Source organism: Corvus moneduloides, chromosome 8 (assembly GCF_009650955.1).
Source record: "Corvus moneduloides isolate bCorMon1 chromosome 8, bCorMon1.pri, whole genome shotgun sequence".
NCBI classification, from domain to species: Eukaryota; Metazoa; Chordata; class Aves; order Passeriformes; family Corvidae; genus Corvus; species Corvus moneduloides.
In genome coordinates this window covers 13,641,276-13,657,826 of record NC_045483.1, presented here as the reverse complement: position 1 = coordinate 13,657,826, position 16,551 = coordinate 13,641,276, and the positions used below count along the sequence as shown (strand labels likewise).

General features: G+C 45.3%; 1 protein-coding gene across 3 annotated transcripts in view; it reads left to right on the top strand.

The window, feature by feature from the left end:
* Positions 1-15,198: 15,198 nt before the first annotated feature.
* The window catches only part of FBXW4 (F-box and WD repeat domain containing 4), a 60,839-nt gene continuing 59,486 nt past the window's right edge, over positions 15,199-16,551 (top strand). The window contains exon 1 of one of the 3 annotated variants that reach the window (XM_032116443.1): positions 15,199-15,667. In XM_032116443.1, coding sequence (XP_031972334.1) covers positions 15,417-15,667 — 251 coding nt within the window. In that variant the 5' untranslated portion in view covers positions 15,199-15,416. The remainder of the gene's footprint in view (positions 15,668-16,551) is intronic. The other 2 variants (XM_032116445.1, XM_032116444.1) reach the window with 2 other exon arrangements.

Sequence of the window (16,551 nt, the reverse complement as noted above, 5' to 3'; positions counted from 1 at the left end):
AGTCTGGAGCTCCCTGGGGGAGCCAGTTTGCCTTCAGCATCAGTAAGGATGAGAAACTTCCCTATGGGGAAGAGAAAACTACAGCTGAGATTTTTGTCCTGATGGCGATGCTCTGTGAGCTGGCATTTCAGACAAATCCTTAGTGCTGCGATGTGGGATCACATTGCATGTGGTGAGGATGGGGCATTTCTTTTGTGTATTTGCTACCTACCGTGTGGAAAGCTGGACTGCTGATGTGAGCAAAGGGACGAACAGCAAAGGGGACAAAGCAGGCAGGAGCGTAGACAAGTCCTACATGGAAAAGCACAAGCAGCCAGACTGGCCAGTGGAAAGGGGAGGTGGGGCTGTGGGTCCCACCCTATGCTAGCTAAAGTACGTTTTCTGGGCATGAATATCTGTTGGAAGGAGAAGGAAGCTGGAGCCAGTTAGCGAAGCACATAGGCTTTCAGTCCTCCTGTCACTCAAGGGCATGCAGAGATGACAAATGTGGACCCTCTGCTATTGAGACCAAGTGAACCCGTAATGGGCTGCTTCAGGGGACTGTCACTTAGAGAAATGGTGGCACAGCTATTTCATGGCTACTTTACTAGGCAGCACCCACTGCTCACTGTTCCTCTGCTGCCTGCTCCACCCCAGAGCCAGGTTCACCCTGTGGCATGGCAAGCTGGGATGAGCTGGCCATAACCTGTCCTGATGAATTGTCCAGAGGAGTTGCACTGACTTCCCGGGGGAGATGTTGGACACTGAGATCAGACTCTGCTCCACGTCTGGGCAGCATCACAGGTACCATGCACTGGTGAGTACTTACGGGTCTGGCCTGCCCTGTTGGTGTCAGTGCAGGAAAGTTCTGAGTGTGCCAACTTGCAGGATTTTACGCATAGGATGGATACATGCTGTCACTGCTGTTGTGTGGAGCAGGTTTGGAGATGTTACTTGAAGATGGCCATGTGGGAAGCAGTCATGATACAAAAGGACATAAGGTAAAAGGTAGGGTGGGTGCCAGTGGGGCATGAAGAGCTCAGAATGGGGAGGGGAAGAGTCATCCACATAGCACAGAATCCTCATTCGCAGAAACCTTACTGTGTTGCTTCTTGCTCTGATTTAAACCTATAGAGAGCATGTGGAACTCTGAAGATATTTGTATATTATTTCAGGAACATACATTATGGGGAAGCAAGTCTTTCCCTACCAAAGCAGTGAATCCATACCTCTGCCAACACCCCACACAGAGAAGACTCAGCCCTAGATAAGACCCGAGGAAGCAGGTGAACATCACGATGATGCAGGACCATAATACAGACTTAGCTGCAAGCTGGGTGCAGCATTTACTGCTGGGAGCCATCATGGAAAGCAACAGGTCTCTGGAGTTATTTGCCTGTATTGAGCTGCTAGGAAATGTCTGACCTTCCTTGAAACTGGAGTATGCAGAGCAGTCTGCTTACCCTCAGCAGTGATCTCTGGGCAGGAAGCTCAGACATGAGCGATGAAGGCAGCAGCTTTGCTGAGGAAATGCATTTAATTTGATCTACACTGCAGTTTTTGTTGGAAAAAATGTTGATGCAGTAACATTCTGCACAGTAACTAGGGGTGGATTAAAGGTCATAGAGATAATGTAGCACGCTGAATTCACAGGTGGCAGATGGGAAGAGTCCAAGACGCACTGGGAAAGTCTCCCTGAAGTGTCTTCTCTGCAGCTTTGTCTGTTCTACTGAAGAACTGGGTTTGCTTCTCCTTCCTAGCAGGTTTCACTCTTGCCTGGACATTTCTACACACTGGAAATAGCTTGGCTAGCAGGGCTACACCTGAATCTTTCCCCCATGCTTTAAATCATGGGGTGACCACTTGGCATGGTGCGGGTGGAGCAGGGAAGTGTCTTCTGGTTGGGATGCAGAGATGGCTGGGCAAACACAGCCTCCAAGAAGCAGTTTCCTGTGCATGCAGACAGGTCTCACTGCAGAGCATGCTTTTGGGACAGGGCAGGAGTAGGTTTCCCCAGTCTGCTGCAACTTTTGCAGTTATCCGAAGTGGATGCAAAGTCTCCTGTGGCAGACAGCAGGTCTGTGACAGAAGCATTTTAAAGGACTGTTCCCAGAGGAGTGAAATTCAGCACTGTGCACTGGGAGAATGTGTGTCTCAATGGACAGTGGAGAGCCTCACATGTTTCAGCTCATGACATGGAGCAACTGGCCGACCACCTGAGCTTCTCCTGCCCCCTGTGTGAAACAGAGCTGGTGCCACATCCGTCCACAGGTCGCTGGAAGTTTAATGCAAGTTTCCCAGCAGTTTTGGATCATGCAGTGAAGGATGTTGCAGTGCAAAGCATTGCTGTTTATTCCACCGTTAGCACCCAGTGGAGAAAAACGCAGAGTTTATTGTGACATCTACTGAAATGTCATGGGGGAAAAAAGCCAACTGCCCAGCAGTGAAAACACTCTGTCCTACAAAACACAGACACCACCCCCGCCCCCTCCGTATTTTGTGCTCTGTCCCAGCAGAGGGAGCCCGAGTTTATTAACAAATCCCGATCCCGGAGATAGCAGCTATCACGGTGGTACCAAACCCCGGGCAGGATGCTGGCTGCTGGAGGAAGGCAGCAGAAGGAGTAGGGGTCTGGTGGTGATGTTGAAAGCAGGGCTGTGTTTCTAACCAGGGAAGCAAGCGAATGGTTAGCCAAGAGGCCCTGCAAGGAGCTCTGCTCCTGGAACACTGCAACCATGTCAAGAGATGGATGACCTGCAACAGCCAGCAGACATGCTTATTGCATGGGGAAAACATTTTGCATCAACAGATGCAGCAGATCCACTCTATGATGGATGATCTGAGTTTAATTTGCTTCAGAGGCTACTTCAAGGCAGCCAGTAACCTGTGTACCTGCACTTGTACTGGGCTGGCCAGTTTTAATCCTGTCATCTGGACAGTTCTCTCAATGGTGCTCAAAGCCACTGATCACTGTGGGGCCAAACCCACAGCCTTTTGGCACCTTGTGCCTGAGTCTGATCCCATTTGGGCTGCATGGCAGTGCTGTATAACCCTTCAAGCACAGGACAGTGGCCCTGAGCCACCTAACATGAGCTTTTGCACTGATTTCCCTTGGTTTTGGAGGCTCTACGTTAGTGCACAGTGAGTTTAGTTGAAGGAAGCAGGAGCAGTTTTAGTGAAGTGCCTTCTCAGAGCTCATGAAGATGCCCTAAGTTTTCTCTACTGATAATGTGAGATGAAATGGTTCCTAGGGGAAAAAAAAGATTCCTGGCAGATGAAAGTGTGTTCTTTTTTACAGCCAGCAGTTGCACTGATGCCATGGATGCATACATGAATACAAGATTATCTGGGAGAGAAAAAGGTTGTGTGATTCGGGTGCAGCAGGGTCACAGATAATTTTAGGCCAAATCCAAAAACCATTAATATCAATGCAAAGCCCCTTATTAGCCTGAGCAAGCACAGAGATTCCTGTTTTAGAAGCTGAGTAACTGTGACATTTTAGGATGCAGGGATGGGAAGGCAAATGACTCGGGCTGCACTTTGCAGAAGGCAGCAGGCAGATATTTTCCGAGGCAACTTTTGAAAGGAAGGTTAAATTTCTCCAAGATAAGGAGAGCTCCAGCTCGCTGGAATGCATCGTGACCCCCCCCTCCCCAGCTCATCCTATGATAACAGCTGTTGTGTTGGAAACCTAATGCCGATGAAAGAGTTAAAGGCTGGGCAAAGAGTTAAAGATGGGCAATATCGGTGACACACCTCTGAATTGAGCATACTCCTGGAGTGAGACTGCGGACTGGTGTTACTCAATGAATAGAGGCCACTCCAAGGGAGTTTTTCCTTGAATAGAATGGGGTCAGGGAGCCGCTTTGGGGAACAATGGTTGCCACCGGCTAGCTGAATTTCTTACAATCACACACCATACCCCCTGATCAAATAGCTCCTTTGTCAGTCTGATATAAAAACATGTCATACAATGATGATCTGGAAGAATGACAAGAGCTGGCCTTTCAAAGAGATCAGAAGGGCTTGTTTTGCACAAAAAGAGCCCCCATCAGAGTCAAGACAGAAAAAAATGGAGAATAAAAGGGGGTGAATGGAAACAAACAGCAATAACAACAACAACAGAAAAGAGGGCAAGTTGGAAACTTAGGTCTGGCTTGTTTCACAGCATCCCATGGCCACAGCAGTGCAGCACGGTCGAGTTGAATCTCTTTCAGTATGGACGTGGATGTCAGATTGCGCTGCCATTGGGTTCCCATTGTCATTCTGCACTGGGACAGAAGAAATTGCTGGATGGGAAAAGGTCACTTGGCCCAACGAATCATCTCCCTGCCCCCCCGAAAATGTCTCAACACCATCTCTCTCCTTTCTCACTGTAGTTCACTCCTCTGCCTTTTTAATACAATGTTCATCTGCTGTCTTTATGCTCCTATACAAAGTTCAGATTGCTGAGAAGGCTATTCTTGTCCATCTGTTCGTGTGAGCTGGAAAATGTCTTTATTTTCCCCTACTATCTTTAATATTTTTGTTTCTTGAAGTGCGTACCCCGTTTTCAACCCTCTTCCCAGGATTTTCAGGGACATAATTGAGATTCTGAATGGAGAGAAAGAGTTTTTCCCCAAAGAGTATTTCAAGATGTGCAGGGAAGTGGATCCCGCTCTGCTACTTGCAGGGGAGCTGCATTCCTACACTATCTGTCACAGGAGTCCCAAGAGATGGCATTTACACACAATCATTACAATTATTTGCAAGCCAGAAAAGCTCAGCAGACCTGGGAGTGGGCAACTAAAGCTGCCAGGCAATTTCAGCACCTAAAAGTGTTTGGAAAAGTTTATATTTAGATTTTAATCTGGTATTATATAAAATAAGAAGTCAGAACAGGCAGAAGAAATCACAGTATGTAAAAGACTGAGCTCTTGCGAAACTGCTCCTGAAAATACACTCACAATAACAACACCCCAAAGCTTTGCCCCATGTTTAAATTCTCCTTATTTTTTTTTAACCACAGCATTTTCTCTAAAGAAAAACAAACCCCAAAAATAATTGCTAATGCTTTCAGGAGTTTGTAAGACTAAGCACACTAGCTGGGACGTACCTTGCAGAAAGGATAACTTCATGCACCTTTTTTTATGCCCCAAGACAAGTATCTATTATCATCTAGGATTTCCCCATTATACGGTATGTCACTTACCCCTTTCTGCAGTTTCGTACAGAATCTGTTATACTCCTTTGCATGTTACTCAGCATATGTTCATTTTTAAGAAAAATACTAGGTAAACTGTATTTACACAGTACACTGTTTATTAAATACAGAGAATATTTATAAACACACACGCACCACTGACATGTATAAACCAAACAGAATCGATGCTGACCTGAACAGCTGAACTCTTCAACTCCTTTACCTAAAAGTCTGTATAGTTTATACAATATAAAATTAGGGTCATAATTAATCACTTCTTCTCCTGCAATAAAGGTCTGAAAAGCTGTGCAGCTGGCTAAAAATAACGGCCACATTCTGGGTGCAGGCAAAATTAGGATACTTAGGAGATACTGGTTAGAAATCCTGGGTAGGGTAAGTTTCAAGACTGTTACTACCAGTGTACTTGAGGTGGTAGAGGAAATACGCTGTGCTGTGGTGTTTGGGAAGTAATTTGGAATTGTTGTATCAAAATTTGTACCACAGCAGAACAGTGCAGAAGGTAGGTGAGACACAGCACATGTAGTGTTAGGAGTCAGAAACTAGACACTGGAAAAAGTATTTAGGCACCTAAATAAATTTTCAGTGGTCTTGAGCACCCAACAGTTCTGCTTGATTTTCAGAGGTAGTGACAGACAAACGACTTTGTCAGTCTGAAAGGCAGGTTTTAGTGCTTCTTTTTATGGTTGCTCCAGCCTCCAGATGGAAACCACAGGTAGCAGAGAAGGTGACAATTCAGTTCTCAAATGGGATGTACCTGCCCTGGGACCAGCTGTTGAACTGACCTGAACTGAACACCTGGTAAGTGGTGAACACGTTTCTGCAGCACTGGTTTTGATCCAGCTGCCATTAATGCCTCATCATTTTGTGGTCTAGTGGGGCTACATGAGAAGGAGCTCTTGGCATGCCATTACCTGCTGGCTGGCTGGACTTTGCAAGTCCAGTTTGGCTGGGAGAGTGTTATGCATGTCCTAAAGGACCGGGACTCTGGTCCACTGGTTGTTGGTGATAACCTGCAGCTTCACAGCACCTTTATTTTTCTTACTTAAACTATTTTGAAATTGTGTTGTTTGGCTTTCACTGGACATTACTGGGTTTTTTTTATTATGGCAGTCCTGGGCAGGTGGATAATTTTTGTGTTTTCTTTAGATGACACCCTGTTTCCATATAAAGCAGCATAATTCTGTTAAACACAGTGAAAACTGTTGTTTACAGCACCCTCCATCTGGTCCTCAGACCCTGGACAACTCTGGAAAAGAAAAAAGTATGTTAAGGGAACACTCACTGTGGAATTAACTGTTCCAAAGATTGGAAGGCATAAGAGCCAGCTTGCACACACATCTTAATTTTGTCCCTTTGTCAACAGGTTGTACAATCAAAATTTAAATGACACTTCTGCCTTCTTTGGGCTGCTGGCTCTGCTGTGCTGAATCTCACCTGTTCAAGTTTCCAGTGAACCTTCTTGTATTCTCCTCTGGTCCTTACCCTGCAGTTATAACCTCAGTATTGGGAGCAAGCCTGGAAAATTTCAGAATGAAAACTGAAACCTTCCAAAAGGTAGGAGCAAATAAAAAACAGAGGATATTAATATAGCAACAGCTGGACTTCAGCTTTAATAATGTATATTTTTTTAGAGCACGTAGCAATTCAGATCAGACAGAGGTATTTCTGTGTGCTCCTGTTAAATCAGGCCTCTTGCCAATAACACAGTGAGAGGCTGGTACACTCTATTAAAATATTAATTACCAAGCCCCTTTCTTTTGATGGGTCCACTAAAGATACTTCAAATGGATATGTGAGAATTGATCAAAGATTCTGCAGGTTGTTGCCACTGCTCACTGGGCATTTCAAACTAAAGGAGAACCTGACTCTCATGAAAAAGATACTGTGTTTTTACAAGCAATAAAAAAACACTGGTCACTTGATTGCTATGGGGATGGATATAACTAAACCGGGCTTTCTTAAGGCAGAGAGCACGATCTAAGAGAAACAAAAAAAGACATGGGAGAGGGAGGGAAAGAGCGAGCAAGAGAGAGCTGAATTGATTTCAGTCTGTTCAGGTCTAGCTGGAAAACACAATGCAGTGAAACGGTCCCTTAGTCGGCAAGCTTCTTTTCCTAGGTTTTTCCCATGGTTTGAAGTGGAGAGGGAGGGATGGTATTAGAAAAAGTGTGTGTGTGAGAAAGAGAGAGGAGGCTGTAGGAAAGGCAGAGATAAGAGACATCGTTTGAAAGGGTGTAAAACAGTCCTTTCCTTCTGGGGAGTGGAAAACTTTGATGTCCACATCTCTGGTTTTAAAGTGGCAGTGTCAGGTTCAGGCTGAAAGGTCCTGGTATTTGAATCTTTGTGCTGGTGCTCGGGACTTTGCCTGTGCACACACCTGCACATCCAAACACCTGCCAGGGCATCCACACAGCAAATGGGCCTCCCCCTTCAGAGGGGCAACAGAAAATAAGCAAGGAGATGGCTTCACTGCTTCCTTGTACAGAGATTCATGCTGGGGAAAAAAGCCCATTTGTATGTGTGTGCATGGAAAAAGACATAACCAAAAGGGAAAAAGTGCTGTGGGCTTTACCTGCTTTAGAAAGCTGTTTTCTTCCTGGCATTACGAAGGCAGTTATTAGGCTCAGAGTGTGTTAAAAGGCTCACAACGGCTAAACAGATGAAGAAGGACACTTACAGGTGAGGAAAATAATCTGTGAGAAGCACTGTTATTTGTCAGGCTTCACCATACTAGTAAATTCAGTTTCAAGAGTCACAACCTATGTCTGTTAATTAGAAGCCTTTTTTCCTCTTCAGGAGCATGGGCGTCTTGCCCAGCCTGGATGTTTTGTTCTTGAAATGCATTTCAATATATTGCTACTAGTAATTCAGGCATACTAACAACAGTAAGTCCACTGCAAACTGGAGGAAAAGAGAAAGGATAGGAAAAAATGTAGCACTTGTTGCAGTCAAGTGACTTCTGCTAAGACTTGATCCAGTGTGCAAGTGTCTCTTTCTCCTCTTTTCCCTTCCAAGAGCAGGAAGGTTTGTGCTCATGGTGGAGCTGACAGGGCTCATGCTCTGCTGGGTAGCAAGCTAATGTCACTGGGATCTGCGCCCAAAAACTGCACCATGTGCTGACAGGCTGCAAAACCAGAAAGGTATTTGAGAATTATGCAGTTTCACATCAAGCCCATGGCAGATGTAAATGTTACTGTGATGGCCTGGGACTGTGAGGTCTCTCTTTCAACCCAGAATAGAAGCATACGTGCATGGGGTGGCTTGTGGGTCCTGATGGGAGACAGACAATGGATCAATCTATGTTCAATTGACAGACCTCCTTTACTGGAGGGGGAGATTTTGACTTGAATCCCTGGAATGTCGGCATTTTTCTTCCGAATACTCAATTTTCAGTTTAAATAGATAGAGTGAAAAGCCTATTTTCATGGCAGGTGGGCTGGAGAAGGGAGGTTTTAATGACTCTTTATTCTTGGATTTATAATCTGACACGCTGTATGCACATGTGTTTGTCACAAAACTGTGTGAGGTGCCCACCACCCAACCACGCATTGTCCAACAGATGTTAAAGCCATCAAGTGTGTTTGCTTCCAGTTCCAAAGGAAAACATTCTCTATTTTGGGACCTGGGATTTTTTTTTAAACTGATCTAAACAAACAAATAAAAATAGTCTTGGAGAGTGGGGGCTTACATGATCGTAAGAAACTGTGTAAATGAGGATCTAAGGCCTGGTCTCTGACCCATAAACTGGGTTAGCAATCAGTTGTTCTTGCAGTTTGTTATTGTCATCACTAAACCCAAGGTTAGGCTGAGGACCATTTAAAAATCACGTGCACTACCAATACAGGGTATCTAAACGTACACTTACTGCAGTGACACAGCATTAATTACTCCTTATAACAATACCTGAGAGGCTCAGTCACAGCAGAGGTGATGTCATGTGAGGTACCGTAAGTGCACAGAAAGGACAGTGCCTTCCCCAAGGTGGGTACAGCTGAAGACCCCAAATCTATCGTGAATCTGTGAGGTGGGACCATGCACAAGTGTGGCGCTTTGCTGCAGGACTAGGACCTACTGTGTGTGGACAGCAGGATACTCTCCTTGAGTTTTTGATATATATGTGTGCTTCATTTGTAAGATGAGAGAGGGTAAAACAAGCCTTATGGGTTGGCATAAGCTGAATGGAATAGAAAGAAAGGCTGTTTCTAGCACCAGTCAGACTCCTGTTGGTGCATTACAAGTTAAGTCTCAACTTCAAATTAACGAACTCTGTGTTTCAGTAATAAGAAACAGAATTAACTTAAAATTAGTTAATTGATTAATAAAAAATGTCAGCTTCCTGATTGAGAAATCCTACTGTGCAAAAAAGGACTAATAGTGAAATGTTTCCTCTGCCTGTAGAAAAAGAGAGAAGTAAGCCTAGGACTCTTAAAAAATTTTGCACATTTGTAGTTGTTGCAGGTAATTAGGCTCTGTCCCAGTTGCCTGGTCAAGGCAGACCCAAAACTACTTGTAGGATTACGTTTGCTCACTTTACTTAAACAAATTATTACCTTGTAAGTGATATGACAGCAGTGAATCCTCCAAGAGCAATGAACCCCTCTGTACCCATGGGCACAGGAAGAGTCAGGGCATTGTCAGACTTCCTCATGGCAGGTGAGGAACTGCATGACATAGCCATGTAGGTGGAAGGAAAATGCAGGATAAAACAGTATCACAGTCACTGCTACACCAAAGATATTTATATTGCTTTATAAACACTCCAAAAAGTTTTGGAACTACCCGTGGAATTAATGAAAACTGAGCTGAGAATCCCTAGAAACAATTCTGTACGTCTTGATCTCACTCCCAAAAAAGCCAGCGGGCATTTGAATGTTTAGTTCCTCAGGTTTTAAGTATGAAAGGAAAAAGCCCCTAAAATATCTTCATAGGTAGCCCCTATAAAAGAACAAGATTCAAAAGCATTCCTTCAGGAGATCAAGGACGGTCCAGCCTTTGAAGCCTGGAGGATTGGGAAATTTAAAGATCTTTGTGGCAATCATATTGTGCCATTAGAAATCTACCATTTGGAATTGTAAAGCGTTTAAAAGGAATGATTCCAAATTCCACAGCTGTCTGGTGAGTGACAACTTGATGTGGCCTGGGGGGGAGGAAGAAGGTCATTGTTGGGAAAACAGTTAAAATGAACATTTTCTGAACAGATGCTTTAGATAATACTTTGATAAATGAGGTTTAAAACAAATAAAATATTCCAGGTGACTTCCTGGGAAGAAAAGCTTAGTAAAACAAACAAACAAAACTCAAAATGAAAAGACAAGAAATAGGTATATGGCTTGTATTTAGCAAATAGTAGAGGATTGTTCAAAATAAAATGCACAATAAACAGAGTCTAAACCAGCACGATGAGACAATTCTGCTGGCTATGGGAGGTGATACATTTTTTTTTATTGTACTGCAGTTTTGCCAAGCAAGAAAGATTCTGGAAGGCTCTGTTCATTTTGATACACTAAAATATTTGAGAATCCCTTTTTATTGCCTTTTTTCCCAAACCACTCAAGCAGCTCAGCTGCTGATCAAAATACAAAAGCATTGCATGTGCCTAGCAAGTGGATAATGAAAGTGATCCCCTCAGTTTAGTATCTTTGTCAGCAGAGTGTAGTGAGAAAAGTAAACAAACAGCATCACTGATGACAAACTCATTCATGGAATTGTTTGTTATAATTTTCAGCATAATCATGACTAAAAGTCCCAATCCTGTGGCTGCTGAGGACCTTGTAGGGGACGGCTGCTAGCTGTGTGCCATTAGTACTCATCAAAAGCTCCTTGTGGATAGGGTTTCGAATATGGTCTGTTGAGAATATCTTTAAGGGAAGATTTTTCATCTCCCTTTAACAGAATCCATATGAAACAGCTTCTAATCCTCGTTTCTTCTGGCAAATATTTCACAGGTAAAACGAAATCAATATGTATAATTTAGGAGAAAATTTAAAAGCAGAAAATTCGCCCCCAAATTCAGCATAACCTTTTAATTTTATCCTCTTTAATCCTTTGATAATTTTTGTGCTTCTCCTACAGAAAAGCAATTCTGCTAATCACCTTTGTGCCAATCCCTGCATTCCTGACAATGGCGTGAACAGCTTCCATCAAAGTCTTTGATGTGGGAAAGACACACACACACACACATATAATCTGAAAACAATTCAGCTCCTTGGTTCTCAATGGTGAGCACTCTGCTTTAATAGAGTGCAAGTTCTGTGGAGGTTTCTAATCCTTTCTGCCAAACAGAAGAGACACAGTCAGGTAGCACACCTTATTCAGAAGTTAAAATAACATGTTACTTGCTCTCAGAGAAAATCAAAACAACTCAAGATCAAAAACAGATTCCGCCAACCCTAACGGGATAGACTTTCTACTCAGATAACTCTTGATCTAAGTGTGTAACAAGTAACCTGCTTTAATCCCTCAAAGCGATGGTGTTACAGATAAGTACTGTAGTAGCAGAGGAGGTGTCTTAAGTTTCAGAAATACACAAAAGCATTGGTTGGAAGGAAAAACAAAACAAAGAGCTGTCCACATGAATGTGTCTTTAGCTGGAAAGGTGTATTTGAGGGCACAGCAAATAATAAAACCCCTTGAAGACAGAAAAAAAAAATGACAGGCAGGGATTCAAATGGTGTTTCTCCAAGCTGGATTTCATTGACTTATGATGTTAAGGCTTTACAGATATAAGCCCCCTGATTTTCAGATTATAAACCCTGCAAGTCATGTCGGAATGGTCTGCTGCTTCAGCACAGAACCCAACCCCCTTTTCTAGGGGTTCAGAGAGGTCATGAGCCATGAAAAGGACTGAGATCTTTGACTCTAAGATTTGGGAAAGACACATTATTATGATTACACTGCACTGAGCACCTGCTCTGAGTCCTTTATTAGAGTGTGAACAATGCAATGGAAATAATCATGCTACACATACAGTTTTAGCAATGGTTCAGAACCTTCCTTGGTTCTTGCTCCTGCAGACACCTACCTAAGCACTTACTTTGGCATTGTTGGGAAGACTAAGGCCATGGGGTTCTCAGTCTGTGATGCACTGCTTTAACTGCTCTGCAACGGCCGTATCCGAAACCATGCCTGAGAAAGTGTGTGCAAGTGCATGCAGTTGCTGGTATATTTCTCTTAAAAAAAGAACCCAGAGAAAGTAATGGATGACATCTACGTTTTGGGCAAAAAATAACTATTGTTACTATGTTGTAAGACAATTATCCATACTTGAAAATAATGCCACATTTAAGAGCAATGTATAATAATTTTTTTCTTCGTACTGCTCTGTGTCCCCTGCTTGGAGCATAGTTGACCTTCTCCAAGAGTACTGGATGCAAACACATTTCATCTTAACCAAATATTTCACAACTGTTTATACCTTGGGTCACAAATTGAAGGGCACTAAGGCTCCCCTTCTTCAGATGCACTTGTCCATAACCTTGGACCTGGTATCACAGAGGGTCACACCGCACATGTTACTTTGCACCCAGGCTTTCTGGTCTGTACCAAGTAGTTTTCCTTGGTAAAGCAGCACAGCCACAGGCTGGAGACTGTCCACTGGAATCTGGGTGCCACACAGTGCAGGGAGACACACTGTGCAGGTGTTGCCTCTGTAGAGTAAGAGAGCCTAAGACCAGAAGAGACCCCTTGGACTGCTGTGGTCTGATATCCTGAGTTAGGGCTCTCCAGGTCAGTTCCTGGTTAAGTTTTAGCAGTTGTGGTCTAGCCAGTCTCTCTCTCTAATGAAAAAACCTGAAACCAAACCCAACAAGTATTGTTTTTTATAAATCCAGTAATGGTGGATCTACCATAAATCTTGGTAAGCTGTTTCAACAGTTAATTTTATTCACTACAAGACCACACTTTATTCACGAACTTGTTTCCCATCACCTTCTGTCAAGAGATCTTACCTCTTTGTCTGTTAAACAGAAGATTCAGATTTTTCTTCCTGTTTCAGTGCTCATATGGTATGATCACCTCACACCTTAACCTTCTCTTTAGAAAGCTAAATATACTGAGCTCTTTGGGTCTTACTACAAAACATGTTTGACAGTCTTGTAATCATTCTTTACTAGCCTTCTTTGAAACCTCTCTAGTTTTTAAACATCCTTCTTGAAATGTTGTCTGGACAAATTATTTCCAAAACAGTCACAACAGAGTCAAAACCAGAGGTAAAAGAACTCCCAGCTCTTGTTTTTTTTCCCAGGACAGCACTAGCCCTTTGGTCACAACACTGCAGAAGGAGCCCACGTTCAGCTGATTATTCATCTTAATGAAGTCTTTACGGAATTGCAGCTTTGCAGGATAGAGTTACATCCTTTCAGTGTGACCTACATTCTTTGTTCCTAGATGTGAGACTTTACATTTGGCTTGATTGAAATACATATGATGTGATTATGCCTAAACTTAACTTAGGGCTATGCAGCTATAAGCATCCTTTGCCTCTTGCCCCATGCTTTGTGCCTCCTACAAGGCTCAGCTAAGATGGATTTCAGATTTTTTTCAGATTGTTAGTAAAAATATTAGAGAGTGTAGGGTGCATAAGTCTGTGGGATCCTACTAGAGCAAGACCAACTTGATAAAACGCATGTATTTACAGTAACAATTTAAGACAGAGAAGTCACTCAGCTTTTAATAGTTTTAATGTTTCAGACAATGCTGTAGTCTGTTACAAAAATAACTAAGTTCCATATCATCAGAAAGATACGAAGTTGATATAAAACTGCATTCACACACTGTTTCCATAATCTTAAGCAAAATTTGTATTACCTCCCTCTCAGCTGGCTACTAAAGTCCTGTACTAGATGTGCTGTTATTTCACCTGAGCTCAAACTCAGCTTGAGAAATTTTTAATTACTTCAGACATCACTCCTTAAAAATGCTGATAAAAATTTTGCTGCCTTTTGGAACTTCCCTGACTTCCAGGGTATATTAAAACTCAGTGTAAATGGACCAGAGAGCTCCTTATCCAGCACTTTTGAACCTCTTAAATATGAGGATTCCAGAGCTGGTGATTTATTCATAGGAGTATTTGGGAGCTTGAGATTAGACGGACAAGATGACCTTCTGGAACAGGATGCAAGTACTGTCAAATGGCCTGTATGCTATGGCAACCTCATTATATGCTGAAATTTATTATCCTACTCCACCCTGCAAAATGAGATGTAGATTGTGGTGGCTAAGCGATACCTGTTCAAAACATTCTAGGCAGATGATGAACTTCTTACAATTTATCTAATATTAAGAAGCATTTCAGGCTTCTGTAGAGTGGAAAGTACTATAAGAAAGAATAACACAACACTAGACTCATATTTTCCTGCTCCACTGTCTGTGGAGAGCTACTTTGCCATTTTGGACCAGAATCCTTCTGCATTGTCAGTACTCCAGGCTCCTGTGGATGGCAACAATGACTCAGTTATTATGAACTGTTCTTTCGAGGTGGTGTGCTTGTGTATGTATACACACACGTGTGAATTGTGAGCACTTTTCCGCCCCCACTCTGTGGAGCTCTGGAGGGGGAAACGGACTGCAAGGATGGATGCTGGTGAAAAGCCATCCCTAAATCCACTGTAGCAGGGCCTGCTCTTACGTTGGGAAGACCCTTTCATGTGTCTCAGGAATTTGGGAGTGTTGAAAACTGCTGGGCAGCACCAGATGACCCCTGCTGTCATTTCGTGGGTGACAGGGGCTCCTGACCCTGGTCAAGGATAATTAATGAGCATTAATCACCTTGCTGTTCACCCTCCTTTGCAGGGGCGCAGTGCCTAGCTGGGGTTGCTCCAGGTGGTGAGGCAGATGTTCTGGTTACCTGGGATCATCATCCCCACCATTAATTGTTGACGTTATTAATGAATACTCGGATCAGGTGACGTTGCTAATCCCAGATCGGAAGATACAGACCCGTGAGCCGGTCGTGGCGTGGCGTGGCGTGGCGTGGAGAGGGGGGTGTGGGGGAGGGCAAGTGGCACGGGGGGAGTCCCAGCGGCTCCCGTTAATGAATTAATCCGCTAACGAGGGTGGGCTCGGCGGCCCGTGCCCCCTCCGGTCCCGGCAGCCGCCTCCTCCCCCGGAGGGGGCAGTGACAGGCAGCGGCTCCTGCCCCATGTGACTGGGGAGCGGCTGCCCCGTCCATGGCTTGGCCTCCCCCGGGCAGCAGCAGCTCCGGCTCCCGGGGAGGAGGGGCGGGGGCTGCTGCTCCATGGGGAGGAAGGGCAGCCCCCGATCCCCCCAGGCGGAGGGGGGATCCCGGGCCGCCTCCCCCCCGTCCCCGCTCTGGGCCTTACCCGAGGAGCTGCTGCTCCTCATCTGCTCCTACCTGGACGCGCAGGCCTTGGGCCGCCTGGCCCAGGTCTGCCGCCGCCTGCGCTTCCTCAGCGGCCGCGATCTCCTCTGGAGGCGCATAGCCCGCGGCTGCCTCAACTCCGGCTTCACCCAGCTCGGCACCGACCTGTAAGCGCGGCCTTCCCGGCGGAAGGGCGGGGGGCGGCGGCCGCGGCGGCCGCGAAAGGCCGGGGATGCCGCGGCCCAGCCGGTTGCCAGGGCCGCGCTGCGCTCCTACCGTGGCCGCCGCTGGGCCGCGAGGGGCGGGGGACGCGGGGCCATTCCCAAAGCGCGGCTGCGCCGCCCTTTCCCTGCGCCAGGAGGGGCGGCGAGGGCACAGGAAGGGCCTCTCTGGGAGAGAGCGGCCGATGCGCACCCCAGGGTGGCGGGGCCCGGCCCCGGCGCTGCCCAGAGAGGTTGGGGGAGGTGCCTCTTGTACCCGCGAGGGAGCGGGCGAGGGTGGCGGGGGCTTCTCGGGATATCTCATTGTCAGGCCCAGCTGGAGCGTGAGGCCCTCTCCACATCTGGAGAACTGTGTCCAGTTCTGGCCTCCTCAATACAAGAAAGACAAGGAGTTACAGGAGAGGGTCCAGTGGGGGCCACGAAGAGTGACGGGGCCACGAAGAATATGGGGAGAGACTGTGGGAGCCAGGCCTGTTCAGTCTAGAGATGACTGAGAGGGCTCTCATCAATGCCTATAAGTATCTCAAAGGCAGGTGCCAGCAAGAGGATGAGGAGCAATGGCCCTAAACTAAAACACACGAAGTTTCCCCTCAACATGAGGAAGAACTTTATGCTGCGGGTGGCAAAGCACTGGAGTGTGCTGTCCAGGGAGGGCATGGAGTCTCCCTCTGGAGACATTCAAAACCCATCTGGACACATGCCTGTGTAACCTGCTCTAGGTCACCCTGCCTTGGCAGGGAGATTGGACTGGATGATATCCAGAGGTCTTTTCCAGCCTTAATAATTCTGTGATTCTGTCATCTTGTCAGTCCCCAGATCCCTCCAAACAC